The 18,073-nt window shown below is 38.8% G+C and overlaps 1 protein-coding gene across 1 annotated transcript in view; it reads left to right on the top strand.

The window, feature by feature from the left end:
* Window positions 1-18,073, top strand: part of GABRA4 (gamma-aminobutyric acid type A receptor subunit alpha4) — an 89,893-nt gene that overhangs the window by 19,290 nt on the left and 52,530 nt on the right. The window contains exons 3-7 of the mRNA XM_090035875.1: window positions 2,463-2,530; window positions 5,438-5,658; window positions 5,761-5,843; window positions 8,538-8,681; window positions 11,217-11,369. Coding sequence (XP_089892001.1) covers window positions 2,463-2,530; window positions 5,438-5,658; window positions 5,761-5,843; window positions 8,538-8,681; window positions 11,217-11,369 — 669 coding nt within the window. The remainder of the gene's footprint in view (window positions 1-2,462; window positions 2,531-5,437; window positions 5,659-5,760; window positions 5,844-8,537; window positions 8,682-11,216; window positions 11,370-18,073) is intronic.

Raw genomic sequence — 18,073 nt, 5'->3', positions numbered from 1 at the left:
TTGTAACCGTTTCAACAACACAACATAGTAAGTCAGTGTCTGTGCAGAATAGCTGTTTAAGTGGAACTTATTTTGTCTTTCCTTTGGCAGTTTTGATATACAACTATACATTTATAGTGATCAGTGGAATAAAACAGGAGAGATTCACTGCAAGGGAGAGATGAAATACAAAATTGACTTTGCATATTTAGAGGACCATTCAAACTTAATTTTGAAGAACTAATAAAAGAAGTATTTGATTTACGTTGCTATATGATGTAATACAATACAGCTACTCCTCGCTTAATGCTGTAGTTACATTCTTGAAAAATGCGACTTTAAGCGAAACGATAAGTATGTTTTCTAATAGATAAGTGAAGTAATAACGAAACAATGTTAACCGGGACAATGTTAAGTGAGGAGTACCTGTATCTAATGTTCTAGGGTCACTAAATAATACAAGAAATATGTCTGCATTAGTCTCTTATTGTCACTGAATGGGAAATTATCTTCCTGTCCCATGAAACTGTTCAAGGTTTAAAATTACTGTTCTGCACTGAGGTGAAGCCAAGATCTTTTGAAACTTCTCTTGAAATCCGAGTCTGCTTTATCTGGATGAGCTCCTTGGCTGTTGAGGCTATTCTGGAAGGGTCTTTCTCTCACCTCTCTGTGGGTTTTATTAGAAATTCCATTCCAGACCTGAGATCTAATAAAAGATATCACATCTACCCAAAGAACCTTGCCTATGTCCTTAGACCAACACAGCTACAACTAAAAACCCAGATTCCAGACCTGAGCAACTTTCCTGATGAAGCAACTTATTGAAACTGAGGTCTTGTGGAAGTATTTGATTTTGATTAATCAACAAAAATCCCATCAATTGAAAAATTCCCAACCAACTTAACTGATATTTAAAATGTAATTTGCAAATTGTTCAGTAAAGTACTTTTATAAGCTTTTATTTTGCTTTTGCTTAGCAGTTTGATATGTATTTTTGACTAAAAAGGAGTTTGTTTGCCAGTGCATATTTTATTTCTTTCCTTTCATTTTTATGCATTTTGATCTGAAGTGGCATCTGTATACACAATAGTCTTACAAGAGGCAGTTATTTGCCTTTAAAACAGTTTTCAAGTATTTGCTGCTTCCTACTGGAATGTAAGAGGTATGAAAAAGCCCTTATTAATGTGAACTTACTAATTCATTTTTTGAAACTTAAGTCTCAGGAGTGTGTAGACTGTTGGACCTTGGACCTGAAAATGACCTGTCTAAAGTCACTACTATGTAATGACTGTTTGATGGCATATGTGACATGAGTTGGTGATCTGAGCTAAGTTGCTAGTGGGCATAGTGGTCGGATTAAAAAAATAAATAGGATACCATGTTAGTTAGTCTCTCACGGTAATTCTCAACCAGGGGATCATGAGATCCTTGTAAGGGTGCCATGGGGTGTCATGCAATATGAATAATGTTAGGTGTGTGAGCACCTACACATGATTCCCAAGACAAGTTCAAGGATTTCAGTTTGAAATCCATAGCATCAAAAACTTTCTGACTTGGTATGGGCTTTCTAAGTTATTTGCCACAGGAATATTGTTTTACTTTGTTAATCGTCAAAATGTCAGTGAAACTAAGAGCTGATGTGTTCTAATGGGTGCCTTGAGTCTAACAAGGTGGAGAACTACTGCTCTATCACAGTCATGACATACTCCCATTAATGATGGTGGAAGTGTTTCCCTTTAGTGTAATGGCAGTTATATTATACTCTGAATATGAGTTGTAGTGTAAATTACATTCTTACTTTTATAAGGAAATGTATTTTAACAGCATGGCAAAGTACAGTGGTGTGTTGAGACAGAAAAGCTTTCTGTCATTAACACTATACTACATATGGAGAAATACAGGATATGAACAAACTTTTCAGGATTGTCACAAGAACACTGTTTGAACTTGCAAGGATATATCAATGGTAAAATCGGAATGTAGGCCAGGTCCCCAAAAGTATTTAGGTATATGATAACATTTGATCTGGACCCTAATTTTTGATCCTGCAATCTCATGTTACTGAATGTACTATATCAGTGGGACTGTACATGCTATTAATGAATAGCTTGGTAGAAAGGCTTTGCTGATATAGGCCATTAGTCGTTTAAAATAGTAATTTTCTCTGTGTGTTTTTTTTTTTCTTCATTTTTGTGCCTGTTTTCTTATCCAGTAATTTTCCGAGTGGAGTTGCATTGGAAATATATATATTTTGATTTACTTATGCAAGTGAAGATAATTCAATGAAAATGAACACTTTCAGTGTCTGAAATTAAATTAGGCTTAGAATTGTGAATATGCTGTCTATACATTTTCCTCTGATTAGTCCACAAAGCCTTTAAAATGACAACTGCATAAAATGTTGTATATGTGCCAGTATCATTTTTGAGATATGTTAGCCTGCAAAATTCAATGTTTCTTGCTCACTTCCTTTTATACATTAGGTCCTGTTACTGAAGTTCAAACAGATATATACGTCACCAGTTTTGGACCTGTTTCTGATGTAGAAATGGTATGTATTTCTGGAATTAAAATGCCATTTTGTGGTGCTGAGAAACCATTAATTGCAGTTAGGATTGAATGCTTAATTCATATGTCTTCGTACTGTACTGTCAATCATGCAAAATAGGAAAGATTAGCAGCAGTTTAATTTTTAAGTTATAATTAGATACAACAGGCCTGATCCTGATGACATAGTAGGGTTAGCCTGGAGTAAAGAAATGATTTAACTGAATTTGCTACATATTTCATACTGGTGTCAGAGCAGAATCAGGCCAATGGGGTCATGTGAAAGCAATATGTGGAAAGAAGGTAATTTCTTTGATGAGGTCACAGAAATTGGCTTTTTCCATCTGGAGCATGTGTGGTTCTTCTTTGACTCACTGATTTTATTATTTGTCATTTTTTACTAATTGATCAGCCCTGATGACATTTTTCTCTGAACATTTGTTGACATTTTCCATTTCAAATGAATTCATTTTATTTATCTTAGTGTCCTATTTGGCATCATATTCAGCAAACAATTCAGGTTTTACCAGCAACAATACTTTCAGAAAGTAAATGACATGCATGAGTATTAACAGAAGACAAATGTCAGATTGACAACCACAGTATTTGTGCCAGAAAGGCTACCAGTTCTTTCAAGGCCTGATCCAACATATCTCCTATTGACTTTCATGGTTCAAGTTTATGCCCTTTATTCAGAAAAAGAAAAAATGTCAAATGATTTATCTGGCAAAGCACAACTAAGCATGTAGTTCAATGTATGTGTATAGATGCAGTCAAGCCTTAAAGTTTGGACACAATATTCTGCAAAGGTCAGGTCTTGGGCGATAGGTGCCTCCCAAGTCTCGGGGGGCACCAGATTGCCGACTGGGGAAGGCAGGTCCCCTACTGGCTGATTGCTGACCAGGGGGGTGGGAATCCCCCAGCAGCCAATCACCATGTGTGAAATCACCAGCAGCAAAACTGGAAATGGACTTCTTCCGGCACTTTCAGTTTCATAGCTGGCATTTCCAGGGGGTGTACAGCCAATCTGCAACCCCTATGTGTCGCCAGTGGGTCAGGTTCTCATTACAGCTTATGTACCGCTTGTGCTTTATCAAAAGTTATATCTCTGCAATAAGTTACTATCCAACATAGGTTGCTGACAGACATGAACCCTCCTTCCCCCCAAAAAACCCCAAAACAAAACAAAACAAAACAACACAGTGCTTTACTAGATGAGGCAGTGCATTTGTTCAACTCGGCTCCCCAGTGCCTTTATAGATCAGGTGTTTCAGTGGGGCTTTTTGGCACTTCTCTCTGAAGCTGATTCAGTCAGCTAATCACCTAATTGCTTATTCAATCAGCTGTTTGATAAAAGCACCAAAAAGTCCCATTGAAGTGCCTGATGTATACAGATGTTGGGTGAGCCAGGTTCAAAGTAATGGAATACTTAGTTTGGGCATGCACTGTGCTCGGTGTGGGGGTGCACCAAGCTTAAAGTAAAGCATTATTTTTTGGGTTATTTTTATGGTTATAAGCAGCCAACATGACTATAGATAACAGAATATGGTCCCAAGAAATTTGAATAATAAATACATGTGAGCTCTGAAATGAGGGGTGTGTATATGTATATGTATATGTGTATGTGTGTGATCTATCTGGAGTTCAGTAGAATATCTGAAATGGTGCCACATGGAGAATTTTTTGGTTAATCTGGAGAAGGTGGGATATGTACAAGAACAGTAAAGTAAGGAACTGGTAGCGGATGGGGCTGAAAGAGAAATTAATGGGATGGAGGAGAGATTGCTAGTGGAGTTTCTCATGTCTTCTTGATCTAGAGACGAACTTTATTTTTTTTTATTAATGATCTGTATGCAAAAGATAGTAGTGTACAGCCTATTGCGCAGTATCATCAATACAGGAGAGAACAGGAATAACATACTGAAAAAATCAGAGGACCTTGAAGACTGGAGTGATAGACACAGCTTATCTATGATAGCTGTATATAGACCAATAGCTACCAATGTGATGTGGTTATGAAAAAGGCAAATGTGACTTCCCATGCATTCAGTTCACTTTTGAAGAACACTGAACAGAAAGAAATCAGATTAGAAGAATAGTACCATGTTTTAACATACAAGAGGGGGGTTACTAGAAGGTATTGTTTTTCACTGGTCTACTTGCAAGTTCGCTTGTAAAGTGCTTTGATAATTGCAAGACATAAATGAATTTGTAAACAGATTTTTTTCGCATGTCCGTTCATGTGTGTACTTTCTCATGACATTCATGGCCTCAAATCTTGCAAACACTTGAACACATACTTAATTTTAAGTATCTGCATAGTTCTGCTGAGGTCATTTGGAAGTCAATAGGACTATACTTATATTTAAATACAGGTATAAGTGTGTTAAGGGCAAGTCTATATTATGCGCATTTTATAGACATTACACAAGAATAATTGATTCTTTTTCAGTTAACCACCTGTTTTTGTCAACTGAAATTAGATGTATGATTCTTTTCTTGATTTTGGTGAAATATAACAAATATTTTATCTTTATTATTTAACATGTCCATCATTTTAAAAAAATCCCTTTATATCTGTCTTTTAAAAAATACTTTGACATTTGTTATCACATTTCATCATTTTGTTTCCAGTTATATGCCAGAGTAAAAAACTTAATTGCTTGCTTCCTGCAATTTTATTATAGTAATTATTCCTGAACGATTAAACATGTCTAGCAATTTATTTATATGACTAATGTGGCAAATTAAGCTATTAAGAAGTACACAATTCACTTTAATCGGTAGAAATATATTTGTGTAGTTAACTGAACAACACTTACTTCACTTGTGATTTATTTGCGCCTAAAAGTTTTTTTTTTCCTCCTGGAACCATAAATGCAACCTTTGTTTTTTTGATGATTCAATATAGGAATACACAATGGATGTCTTCTTCCGTCAGACATGGGTGGACAAAAGATTGAAATATGATGGTCCCATTGAAATTTTAAGACTTAATAACTTGATGGTTTCAAAAGTGTGGACACCTGACACTTTCTTCAGGAATGGGAAAAAATCTGTCTCTCATAATATGACAGCCCCAAATAAACTCTTTAGAATAATGAGAAATGGCACCATCTTATACACAATGAGGTATTCAGTTTATGTATTTAACTTCTTACAATTATTCTATATAAAAGTGATCCTGCCTAGACAAAATACCAAGCAAAGCATATTCAATTTGTTCTATTATAGACTTACTATCAGCGCTGAGTGTCCCATGAGATTAGTGGATTTTCCAATGGATGGTCATGCTTGTCCTCTCAAATTTGGAAGCTGTAAGTTGCAATTATGATTTTTTGAACTTATAGTTTTAAATAATAGGAGTGAATTTTGAAAATGTCTTTTGAGTCATAATTAAGGTTCCTGAAAATTAGCCTTGATCAAGAATTTTGATTGAAACAAAATTCCCATTGACTTCAGAGTGTGTTTTGTTTATGTAAGGTTTGCAAAATAAAGTCCAGAGTGTTTATCAAAGCAAAACATTGACAGGTCGGCCCAGGTTGAGATACTAAGTTAAATCTTGCTTTTCTGACTAGATAGGGCCTCTTTCAAACATGCTGCAGACAGGTCTCAAGAGCAGCCATAAACATGTAACCTCAGTGTCAGTGTCAATTCTGGAGAGAAGATAATTTTTTGCAGTATGTCCTAAATTTGCTGAGATTTTTTTGTTTTTTGTTTTTTAGTGGAAGCATTATGTCAGCTTCTGTATTGTATTTCATTTACACTGGGCCCAGTACATTGGAAAAGACCCCTGGTTCTTTTGTTTGGCTTTAGTGGAGTCAAGTATTAGTTAGGGATTACTGATGAGCTTTGTGAACCATTCATTGCTCCTGTTCACTTTTCCCTGTGCGGCATTTCGATGTTGTCATTGGTGGTGGTTGCAGCAACTTGCTTCCTAGCACCCAGGTCCAGTGAAACTGGAGCACCAGGTACTAGGCAAATTTCTGTTGTTGGCATAAATTGGACATTGGACTTAAAGCAGTGAATAATTCAGTGTAATTGAGCTGGGCTCTGCTGTGACCTTGTCCTTCATAATCCCTGTCACATCTCATCTTCCCACTTAAAGCAAAGGTTAGAGAGAAGCTAGTGATGTCTCCTATAGGCTGGTGTGAGGCGGCTAGTATTTGCTTCAGATTCAGATTTGGCCGATTCGGGGGACAATGATTCGATTTGGTGATTTGAATCACTGTCCCGAATCGATTCTGCTGAATCTGATTCAGAGATTCGGCTGCTGCCAAATCATCTGAATCTCCGAATCACACAGCTCCCATCGCTCTCCCAGCCCTGCCTGGCTCCAGTTCCCGGCTCTTTGAAAAAAAAACAAACCCGCACTCACCGGCTGCCAGGCAGGGTGAGGGTGATCCCTGCTGTCCCCCACTGGCCCACACCATGTGGGGGTTCTGCTATGAGCCCCCCAACCTCTGCCCACTGGCCCAGCCCCCACCACAGCTGCCCTGCCCGTCCCAGCTCTCGGCCCTTTAAAAAAAACAAAAACAAAAAACTCTTGACTCATCGGCTACTGCCCAGTGAGGGGTGATTCCCTGCTGCCGCCCACTGCCCCACGCTGCATGAAGGGCTATTCCACAAGCCTCCAGAAGCCCCAAGGCCACTGCAGCAGCTGGTGAGTTTGGGGTCTTTTTTGTTTTTCTTTTTTTTTTTAAAGGGCCAGGAGCTGGGGCAGGTGGGTCAGCCATGGAGTGGAGCAGGGAGAGGGGGTGGGACAGCAGGCAAGGATCAGGGGCCTCATGGCAGAGGCCCCTATGTGGTGTGGGGCAGTGGGGATTGCCCCCTTGCCTGGAAGCACCTGGTGAGTAGGGGCTTTTTTTTAAAACTACCAGGAGCTGGGGTGGGTGGGGCAGACATGGGGGGGGTGTTGGGAGAGTGGGAGGGAGTTGGGGGGCTGGGAGAGCAGGCAGGGGATGGGGTCTGGCAGGGGTTCCCTCCTGCTTCCCATGGTTCCCTCCTCCCTCCTTTAGCCTCCTCTCTCCCGTCCCCTACTTTACCAGCATGGAGTCTGGGTTCAGCTCCCTGCTGCAGCCAGCGGGGCTTACCCAAATCGCTGAAGCTTTCTGAATCTTTTCCAAATCGATTCAGATCTTTTAATTGGTCTCCTGATTTGATTTGGATTCAGAGATTTGGCCATTGAATCGGGCCAAATCTCCTCCAGATTGAATCAGCAGCCAAAACTTTGCACAGCCCTAGTCTCCTACATCAACTTCACAGTAGCAGAGATTCCCTCTATCTAGGGAGAATTCTTCAGAGAAGTCCCAGGCCAATTGAACTGATGCATCAGACATTGCCTTTGGCAGACAGCACGAGCTGGTCTTATGCTCCGTGAAATGTTAAATAGGACATATTGATTTCAATTAAAAAACTGGGTCTGAATTTGGTTCTAGCAAGAGTCTCAGCTTTGTAGGAATTTCAAGGTAAACATTGACAGTTGATTTCATATTGATTGTTTGAAGAGTTCATGAGGCTTGGGGGTATGTTTTGGCTACTGACAGTTTTTCATGGACTTTACATTTTTGGCAAATACTTTAAAAAAATTGTCAGTATAAATGTTATTTCCCTCAAATAAATATCCCTCTAGCCCCCCAGAAACTCTGTAGCTTATACTGCTATTGAATCAATATATTTTATATTTAAATACAAGATAAAATATCAATATCTTTCCAAAAAGTTAAAAAAATGAAAAAATGTTTAAGCTCCATATTTAGGTTCTGACCCTACATGTAGAATTCCCACTGAACTGAATTCTGTGTGATCCCATGCACTTGAGGGCTATGAACATAGATTTTTTTATTCTCCTGTGATGATATAGATACCTTAGCACAAGCATTAAGAATCTTAACTAAAAATCTAAGCAAGCAATGGTCTTGTTATTGGTTTCATTTGGCTTTGGATCAAGCTTTCAAAATAGCAAGATAAGACATGACCTATAGATGTATATTAATGATATGTTGTTTCAGATGCATATCCAATGACTGAAATGATTTACACTTGGACAAAAGGACCTGAGAAGTCAGTGGAAGTCCCTAAAGAGTCTTCCAGTTTAGTTCAGTATGACCTCCTTGGACATACTGTATCCAGTGAAACTGTTAAATCTATTACAGGTAAGAACCTTGTAACTGAAAATAAGCTTGTAACATAGAATTAACAGTGACATTTTGTCTTAGACTTTTTAAGAAGGTATTCTGGGCCTTTTAGAAGAAATGTAAGTGGATAAGTACATAAAGCAGATTTAGGTTTTCTGTCTTCAGAAATTTCATTTGCAGATTCACTACAGTGAAATCCCAAGTTCCTTCATAAAGCTGGGATGAGGCCACAAACAGAGCGGATAAATAAGTGTTTGTAATAACTGCTTAAAATGTAATTTAAAGAGTCAGAAGCCATATATCTGAGGCTGTTAGAGGCGATATGAGGCTGTAGAAATACTTTCTCAATACTGTATTTGCATTAAGCAGAGAAGAATTACTTTTGTTTGGCAATGCAGACAATCCAGAATAAACATATAAGATGCCAAATGTGTTATTAAAGTCATAAACTAAAATAATATTTAGATAAGTGTAAGAGCAAATGTTGTAATGCAGTAGGCACTGCAACTGACTTTTGTTCTATTAGATTTTTTTAAGCAAACAACAGGCAGCCCCAATAAGTGAAATCTCACTGATGATCAGTTTGTTGATAATATATATTTAAAAATATTATTCTTGATTTGTGAAATTGGATTACTAAGCTAATGAACTTCAGCACTCTATGATGAAAGGTAGTGGCAGAATAATGACAAAAACAACAGCTTGAGTAAATGTACTCAACAGATTTCTCTGCTGTTATTTTTAATACCAACACAAAACTGTATTTCCTCAATATCCTGCATATTGCTGATCATCTAGAAAGTAACAGGACAGATCTTATCAGTTCCTTGCTACTTCTCAAAGAACAGTTTCTGTAGCCCTTTTTCAAGAGTTGGGTATCCAGAATGCTAGCTCAGAGATACATGAAGTAAACCCTGACCCTACATCATTTTCAGTCTCAGACAGTAAGCTGAAACTTTTCAGGATGCTTGCTTTTTTTCTCTGTGCATGCAGATGATAGATGATCAAACAGGTCTGCTGCCTCCCTATCAATTTTGTTTGGTTTTTAGAAGGGAATTGACTAGACTAATCAAATAAGGATTTGTTTTTTACTGGGAAAGGGAGTAGGTTTGAAGGAGGTACTTTCTGCAGGACTTAGGACCGTCTTGGGACTGATCTTGCAAACTCTTTACTCTTGGAAATAGCCACAAATCACTGAAACAGCTTCATTGGTTTCCAACGAGTCCTTTTCTTAAGGAGTTCCATCACTCAATAAATATATAGGTTTATATGATAGATAGCAAGGCCTGATTTACTATTTTGTACCAATTCAGTTTTGTTCCTTTCTGTCACAGTGATATATGCACAAGCAACAGTGTGATTATGGGATAGTTTAGCTGGCGTGGTTTAGTCGGGGATAATCCTGCCCTGAGCCAAGGGCTTGGAGTAGATGACTTCATGAAGTCTCTTCCAGCTCTACCTTCCCAGAGCCTATGAAACTAAGTTAAACTGATTACTGTGGACCTGCTATTATAGAGATTTTAAGCATTCCTATGTATCTTAATCTTGGGACCTATGCATCTTACTCAATCTGTCTTCCAAGCCCCTAGATAACTAAGGGCACTTTTACATGTGCTGCGACGCTGCAGTGTCTTGTGTATTCAGCATCCTGTGTTTCAAAATGGCAGAGAGGTTGCTTTAACTGAAACTCTAACTAAAGCTCTGCGAACGAGTTTTAGTTAGTGCCCCTGCTGCCGTTTTGAAATGCTGAATACAAAAGATGCTATGGGCTTTTTAGATCGGCTTCCAAGAACCACTCTAACTAAAACGCAGCCCCCTTCGTGCCAGAGCACATGTATAGTCATCTTAAGAGTGGGCTTGATTCAGAATTCACCAGAGTTTCCCATTGACTTTAAAACTAAATTGCTCATACTTGCAAAATTTGGTTTGCACTCTGAATTTTTCTCATGCTTCTAAAAATAATGCCTACTTCATGTGATATTAGACGAAACTAGTGCAAGTAAAATATTAAAAGCACTAGAGTATACAGTATAGATGATTTAACTATGAAAGCAGTACTAGAATGTAAACATGTTGTAAACCAGTTAATCTTCCATATGAATTAGTAGGTATCAATAGGTAAAATCTAGATACTGTAATACTGCACCTAGTTACAGGGTATGGACATTACAATATTGCATCCAGAGTAATGGTAGATAGATATTTATGCCTTGAGAGTGGTTTTCTTTCCTTTTTTTTTTTTAGATGGGAAAAGAGCTCTTAAGTCGCACATTCCATAAAACATAATACAACATGATCTGTTACTTTTATAGTCTCTTACATTGTGCCTACAGAATGGCACTGTAAGGACATATTACAGTTATCTGTATTTGATACTAAGCTTCTTTTCATTCTTGTTTTCTAAGGAAGCTCATCATTTACTATTTGAATTGCTAAATACTTAAGTTAGTGTCATATCTAATCATGACTGTCTGTCTGAAACAGTTATTCTGCATCCGAAGAATTGCACAGAGGGGCAGAAACGTAACTTTCCTTTGGTTTTATTTTTTTTAGGTGAATATATTGTTATGACAGTTTACTTCCACCTCAGACGGAAAATGGGTTATTTTATGATTCAGACATATATTCCATGCATTATGACTGTGATCCTCTCTCAAGTATCATTTTGGATAAATAAGGAATCTGTTCCAGCTAGGACTGTGTTTGGTAACTATAATCTTTCTTTCATACTTTTTATGTCATTGTATTTCTTGTTGTAATGGATTTCGCTAAAAATAGTTCTCCATTCTGGGGCACCATATGCATGCTCTCTCTAAAGCCTCTCCAGTAACATGAGGGAATGAACTAAGTTTCAAAGCAGATGGGTCTTTCCTTATTAACTTCATTTTAAATAGTAGGAATATGTAATTTGAAATACTAAATGAGAGGTGTTCAACCTCTGGCCCATAGCCCAAATGTGGCCTATGGAGCCTTAGAATCCAGCCCACAGGGTTCCCCATGGGTCAGCAGATTTGGTGGTGGGGGAGGAGTGACAGTTAATACTACCATGATGTCCAAATCCCAAGTGCTGTAGGGCAGGTAAGAGCTGGACCACAGACTTCCACCTGCATGACCAGATCAAGGCCATGCCATGCCCCTTGTCCTCTGTGTGGATTTGTTGGGGCCAAGTTGCACCCTCTTCTCCCTGTAGGGTTGGACCATGCCCCTTTCCCTGCATGGCTGGTCTGAAGCTTGGCCATGCCCCCTTCTCCTGCTTGGCCAGGTTGGGGCTTGGCCATGCCCCCTTCCTCCTGTGGCATTGGGCCATACCCTTTCCCCTGATGGAGCTGGATCAGAGATGGATCACATGCCCTTCTCTCCATGGGGCTGGTTTGGGGCCCATCCAAGCCCCCTTCCCCCACATGGCTGGATCAGGGCCAGGCTGTCCCCATTGCTCCCCTCTGTGTGGCTGGATGGGGCCCAGCCACTGCTCCCTCTGGTGCTGGATTGGGTCCACCAGCTGTATCTGGCCTACAAAATGATCAGGCACTGCCCATCTGGCCCACTGGGTAAAAGGTTGAGCACCACTACACTAAACTGTTGAGGAAAATTTGGAATCTTTAACTTGAAGGGAAAAATAGTTGAGTATTCTAGGTTAATTTTTGTGAGGACTCATTAGAAACAAATGGGAGAACTATTTATTTTTGAGCACCTAATCAAGCCCTTAGTCTGTCTAGAGGCCAGGTTTATTTTCCGTTGGATGTGGGCTTTCATTCCTGGAGTGACTCCAACGGAAAAGCCACTGAACTAATTCCATTAGGATATGTGTGTGTATGTGTAGCTCTCATCAATCTCCTTGACATCCATGGAAGCTTTCTGGGAGAAAGTCCCTATTTTTATAATTTCATGTTTAGTGATGTTTTCTCCTTTATCTTTCTGTCACATTTAAAATGGAATTGAAAAAGCAATTAAGGAAACGATTACAAGATATTAAAATGAAACACATTAAAATACAATTTGAAATAAGATGCTATAACAAATGCTGAAAATGAAACCAATAAAATGTGTGGAAGGCAAAGCACATGAAAGTCGGAGGAAATCTGGTTCCTAAGAAAGGAATAAGAAAACACCCAGATGTGGTAAAGCAATTTCATAAAGCAGGTGTCTTTCTCAACATTTGATTCTATTCTGTACCATATTCCAAAGCGAGATTAATAAGCCAGAAAGCATTGAACCAAGAGACTTATTATATGTACATTTTCAGAGAATAATTGTAGTAGTTGTTACTTCTAAGTGACAGCTCAGACAGCAAGCAAGCAAAACTTGAAAGACTGTCCAGCATCACAAAAAAGTCAGCATTAATAAGCATATTTACTCAAATGAAGTATTTTTACCCTATCGGCATGGGGGGGGTGCGGACAGCTCTTTGCATACAAGGAAACCTCATTAAATATATTCCGCTGTCTATCATTAAACTGCTGCCAAAAGCAGCATATGCTCAGTAATGGAAGCCAACTATGAAGCTGATTAAATGTAGCCAAGATTGATCATGACTATAAAACACGTGCCCACACTGGGCAAACATATTAATGGGACAACATTTTTTGAACCCTGAAAAATAATGGGCAGGTGTTCCTTCTACATGAAACTGGCACTGGAGGTACTATAATACCAGGCCAGCACCAGGAGGACCAGAGCCAGCCTTTACACTCTCTTCCCTGGGTGCCAGAAATGCTGCTACATTTGATTTAAATTTGTACATTTTGCTACACCAAAAGCATGGGTGACTGGTGCCGCCTTAGTCAGCGACCGGTGGGGGGCTCCCACTTCTCGGCTGGCGCTTGCAGTGAGGGCACTGGTGCTCCTGCCTGCCCCCTGGTCTTCACCTAAGTGTGAAGCATGGCCTGTCAGAGGGTGCATCAGTGCTCTCAGAGGGTGCACCCCCTATGCTTCATCACTGGCCAAAAGGCGAAGATTTAAAAAAAAATTTTTATTAATATATTTTGTGTTCCAGGTCAAATCAGCCAAATCATATCAATTGAGCAGAACTCAATTGTTCCAAAAACCATACTGATTGAGCAGGCAGAACTCAATTAGTCTAAACATCATGTATGGCAGCCTCTGTCCCAGACTCTCACCCTGGGACTTCGCATAATCCCATATCCATTGCCAGGTATCCTACGTACAGGCCTAAGCCTGGAGATCTTTGGATTTGGATGACCACACTTGATCTGAGCCAAAAGGCCAAGATGCTGATGGGAACCAACCACAAGGATAGGTTAGTGCAGCTCATCTGAATAAGATATATGGTAATACCCATTGTGCAGAGTCCTCCTCAGCACTGACTGTTTTCCAGTCCAAGTCACAGTAAGCCACTACACTGAATACATTTCAACTTCCTTTTAATTCCCACAGCTGAGCTGTGCATTTTCAGTGATTCATGTTTTTCCACCAGCCTGAAGTGTCTGGCGAGCATCACCCAACAGGGCCCCAAACAGTTCAACCAGAACCCTTCTGTCACCTACTCTTTTAGCCTGTTTAACATGATTATTGTGGCTCTGCCTTCCTTGAGGTGGAGCTGGTTGCCCTGCACCTCATCTGCATATAAATTTTTGATCATCCCCGGACTCATGGCAAGAACACCTGGTTCCAGTGTTGGCAGGGAAGGGAGGGTAATTGGCACATGGATCCTTGTTGGGGGTATCTGGAGTACACACATACTGAGCACTGCTGAGGTATGTGGTCACCATAGGTTGACTTGCTGTTGACTTGCATGAGGCTCCCAGCCCAATGAACTACTGTATATGGTAAATTATAAATTAATATCTTTTGGTTTTGGACTGAGATTATACATAGTTCATACTATACATAAGTAGGTACACAAGTGCTACTTAAAAGTGCGTTTATGGAGTGCCTGTAATAAAACTTGTAGCAATTTCAAATAAGGTAAAATGCATCAGTTCTGGATAAACTAAGTCTATGGGTACCTGTAGTCTGAAAGTAAGGGTGGAAGGGGCTTTAGGGGGAAGAAGTTGTGGGGGCAGATGGCAAGGGGGCTATCTGACTCCCAGGATTTATTTTTCCTTGCTGTAGTAGTGAGAAGCGGACAAATTCAAGCAAACTTCCAATAATTAGATTCTATACTTGGAAAATTAATTAAAAAAATTATAAATTGTCCATGTGTAGCGTCTAATTATTGAGGGGTCACCTTGTATTTGAGTAAATGTAATAATCTGTTATGATAAAGCAACTGTAACTGTCACATCCCAACTCGAACGTTATAGCACAAGGCAAAGAGCTTGCTGATGAGTCGAGTTACCTAATGTGGCAGTGACAGTAAAGCCAATGGTTATGTCCACAAGGAAGTAACATCACAACTAAAGAGCTGGCAGCTGTGATAGCTTAAAGAACAAACTATAAATTTGCCACTCATGTCTTATTTACTTCTTGATATAAAAACTGAAAATCCACCAGTGGTATCCATAGACATCTAAACACCCTTGAAAGCAAATGCTTTCAAGAATAGTATGTATTATGTGGGGGGGAAAAGATGTGTAATAAATGCTGAGATTTGTCAAGGCACGTAAAAATTCCTTATCTCTACAGTTATTAGAAGAGAAGATAGAAATATCTGGGCCATATAATAAGACTGAAGTTGGAGAATCTGCCGTGTCAGGTGTCTTGTTGGAGAAATGGCGGAAAAGTCTAAAGGGACTGATGAAAAGACAATAACTTGTGATATTATCAGGAGGGAAGCATCAAGCCACAATTATTTTTGGTCTTTCCTTAAAACATGTTACAATAGGAAGAAAAGTTCACTGTTTGGGACCAATTCATTGACTTACTCGGTTGGTTTCTGATAGCCACAGAAACCTCTGAGAATTTTACTACGTCATCTGGTTCATGTTCTATACTAACGAGACATGTTTTACGCTAATAAATAATAAAAATATGTAGAATAATAAGGTAAAGTCTTAGTACTATTTTACAAAAAGTTTGGTATCAAAAGATTACAATAAAATACGCATAATGTTTCATTTTGCATGTTAGGCAATGTGATTCTGTGTACCTGGAAGTTTCTGGAGAACTGAACATAGTGAATATGGGACTTCAGTGCTCTTTAAGAGATAGGGGAAAATAATACTATTTTTCTTACGTTTTGTTGCTGTCCTATTTTTGTCACTAAAGAAATGCCAGCTAAAGCATTTGCTTGAAGCATACACAGTGGACAAGGCTAGAAACAGAGATGACGGAGCTCAGGAAGCATAGACATGTTCCTTAGAACATGTTTCCATAGAAATGTCTTCACTAGCTGAATGACTAGTTATTTTGGGAAAATCCCATCACCCACAGTGCATCCTCTAGCAACTTTATGAGTAAGAAGCTGCAAACTCACAATAGCCTCAGTTTTATATTCTGAGTTTGACTTGAGTCTTGTTTCCTCCCATCTTTGCAGCCTGCAGAGACTTTATTCTCCTTTTGCCCTCATACAGTAGTACTGGCCTACTCTTGAGTGTTTGAGTATGTCAACATGGCTTCCTTCCTGACCCTGGGTCAACCACCAACAAAATAAGGTTTGCTTGTTCACTCCCACTTCCATGCACTGAAGAAGTCAGAGTAGATGGCTCTGGAGTGGCCCCAAGTCAGTCCCATGGGACAGCCAAAGCATAGTGCTGGGCTGGCAGAGCACTGTGGCTTTCTTATGACCACTTCAGAGTAATTTGCTTTGTCATCTATTATACAGCCAAGCAGGAGCAAGTGGACAGGGCTTTATTTTATTAGTGGCAGACATAGGGATGCTGCATAGATGCAATCTGTCTGACAGCTTGCATTGGTGGTTTCCTTGTGTACCAGAAGGCAGGATAGATGCACACCTTAAAGTCTAAGGAAAAAAGATGTATGGAGAGTATCAGCTTTCAGGAGCCTGAGCTCACTTCATCAGATGAAGTCTATAAGGTATATATCTATCCTGTCTTCTGCTTGGCTTCAGACTAACATGGCTAACTACTTCTTCTTGTGTACCTCTACCCAGTATAGTTGTGTCTGCAGGGGTATTTTAGGCATTAGACTTCCATGCTTCTAGTGTTATAGACGGTGTTATTTTTCAAAAGAAATGGGGCCATCCAATATAAATATAGGGATTTTAGGGGTGGAGGGGGAGTTTTTCAATGTATGAATCAGACACTGAAACAAAATAGGTGCATGGGTTTTTTTTCCATAAATAGAGTGAAGAATAAAGAAAGCTTCACTTGTCACTGAAATTACTTTTACATTGTCATGTTAGGATTTAAGCAGCATATGTTATATACATGAGCATATTTTATTTTTTAAAGAAGTGGGATTTATGAGGCTTGAATGTTTTTTTGGGGGGATGCTTTGTTTAAAAAAAAAAAAAGGAAGAGATCTTAAACTTTGTCTTTATGCTGCATTATGTTTTGCATTTGAAGTATTCCTATAGTAGTTTTTGCATGCAGCTGAAACCTTCATGCATGTTCATTTTAATTAAAATTGTTCTCTTTCAGGTGATACAATCCTAATTGAGTTTCATTTGCATAAGGTTTAAAAGATTAGGTGGTGCCTTGTTAATTAACAGAGTTGTCAGTATGACAATACTCCAGTTTTTCTAAGCAAGGAAATAAATGGTTTCCTTTAAACTTAACAGTATCTGGATTATAAATTAGATTGGAGAGGAACACAGTTTTATGACTATGGAAAACATTAATTCTGAAATGTTAAAGATTATTATTTTTCATTTATTCATTCATTTATTTATTTGATTTATATGCTATTTCCCGAAAACAGGCTCAGGGCAGCCTAAGCTAAAAAAACCCCCAACCCAATGAATTATAAAAATAGAAAAACTGATAAAATAAAAAAGTATATAATAAAACAGGCTTCTCAAACAGTACACCAGACTTAACCCAGCCTGCTAAAAGTCTGCCCAAATAAAAAAGGTCTAAAATTGCTTTCAGAAGATGTCCAGCTTGGTCTCTGGGCTTCAAGGGGGAAGAGATCCAAAGCTGTGAAGTGACTATCAAGTATGACCTCTTATATGGTTTTTCATCCAAAAAACGTGTGCACAGTTGGTGTTTGCAGGAAGCTGACCTTACAGATCACAGTGGAACATTTAGTCCTTTTTTGTCTGAGGAGTCCAATATGTTATATACAATATGAAGTTTTTAATAGAAAATATTATTTGCTTGTGGCTTTTCATAGTGCTATGTGTTCTGTCCAAAGAGTACTAACACTTTTAGCTGTTTATAAAGTATATATTGTGGTTAGTGACAATATATTGTCATGAGTTTGGATTTATGAGCGACACAACCTTTTTATTAAGTACAGAATTAGTAAATTCCTTGATACAATAAGACAGCAACCTAAGAAGTCTTCAACTGCATCATTAAGATAGAGTTAAACAAGCTTTAAAATGC

This window comes from Crocodylus siamensis, chromosome 2 (assembly GCF_052110815.1).
Source record: "Crocodylus siamensis isolate JL-2025a chromosome 2, ASM5211081v1, whole genome shotgun sequence".
Classification (NCBI taxonomy): domain Eukaryota; kingdom Metazoa; phylum Chordata; order Crocodylia; family Crocodylidae; genus Crocodylus; species Crocodylus siamensis.
This window is presented reverse-complemented; position numbering and strand designations above follow the sequence as displayed.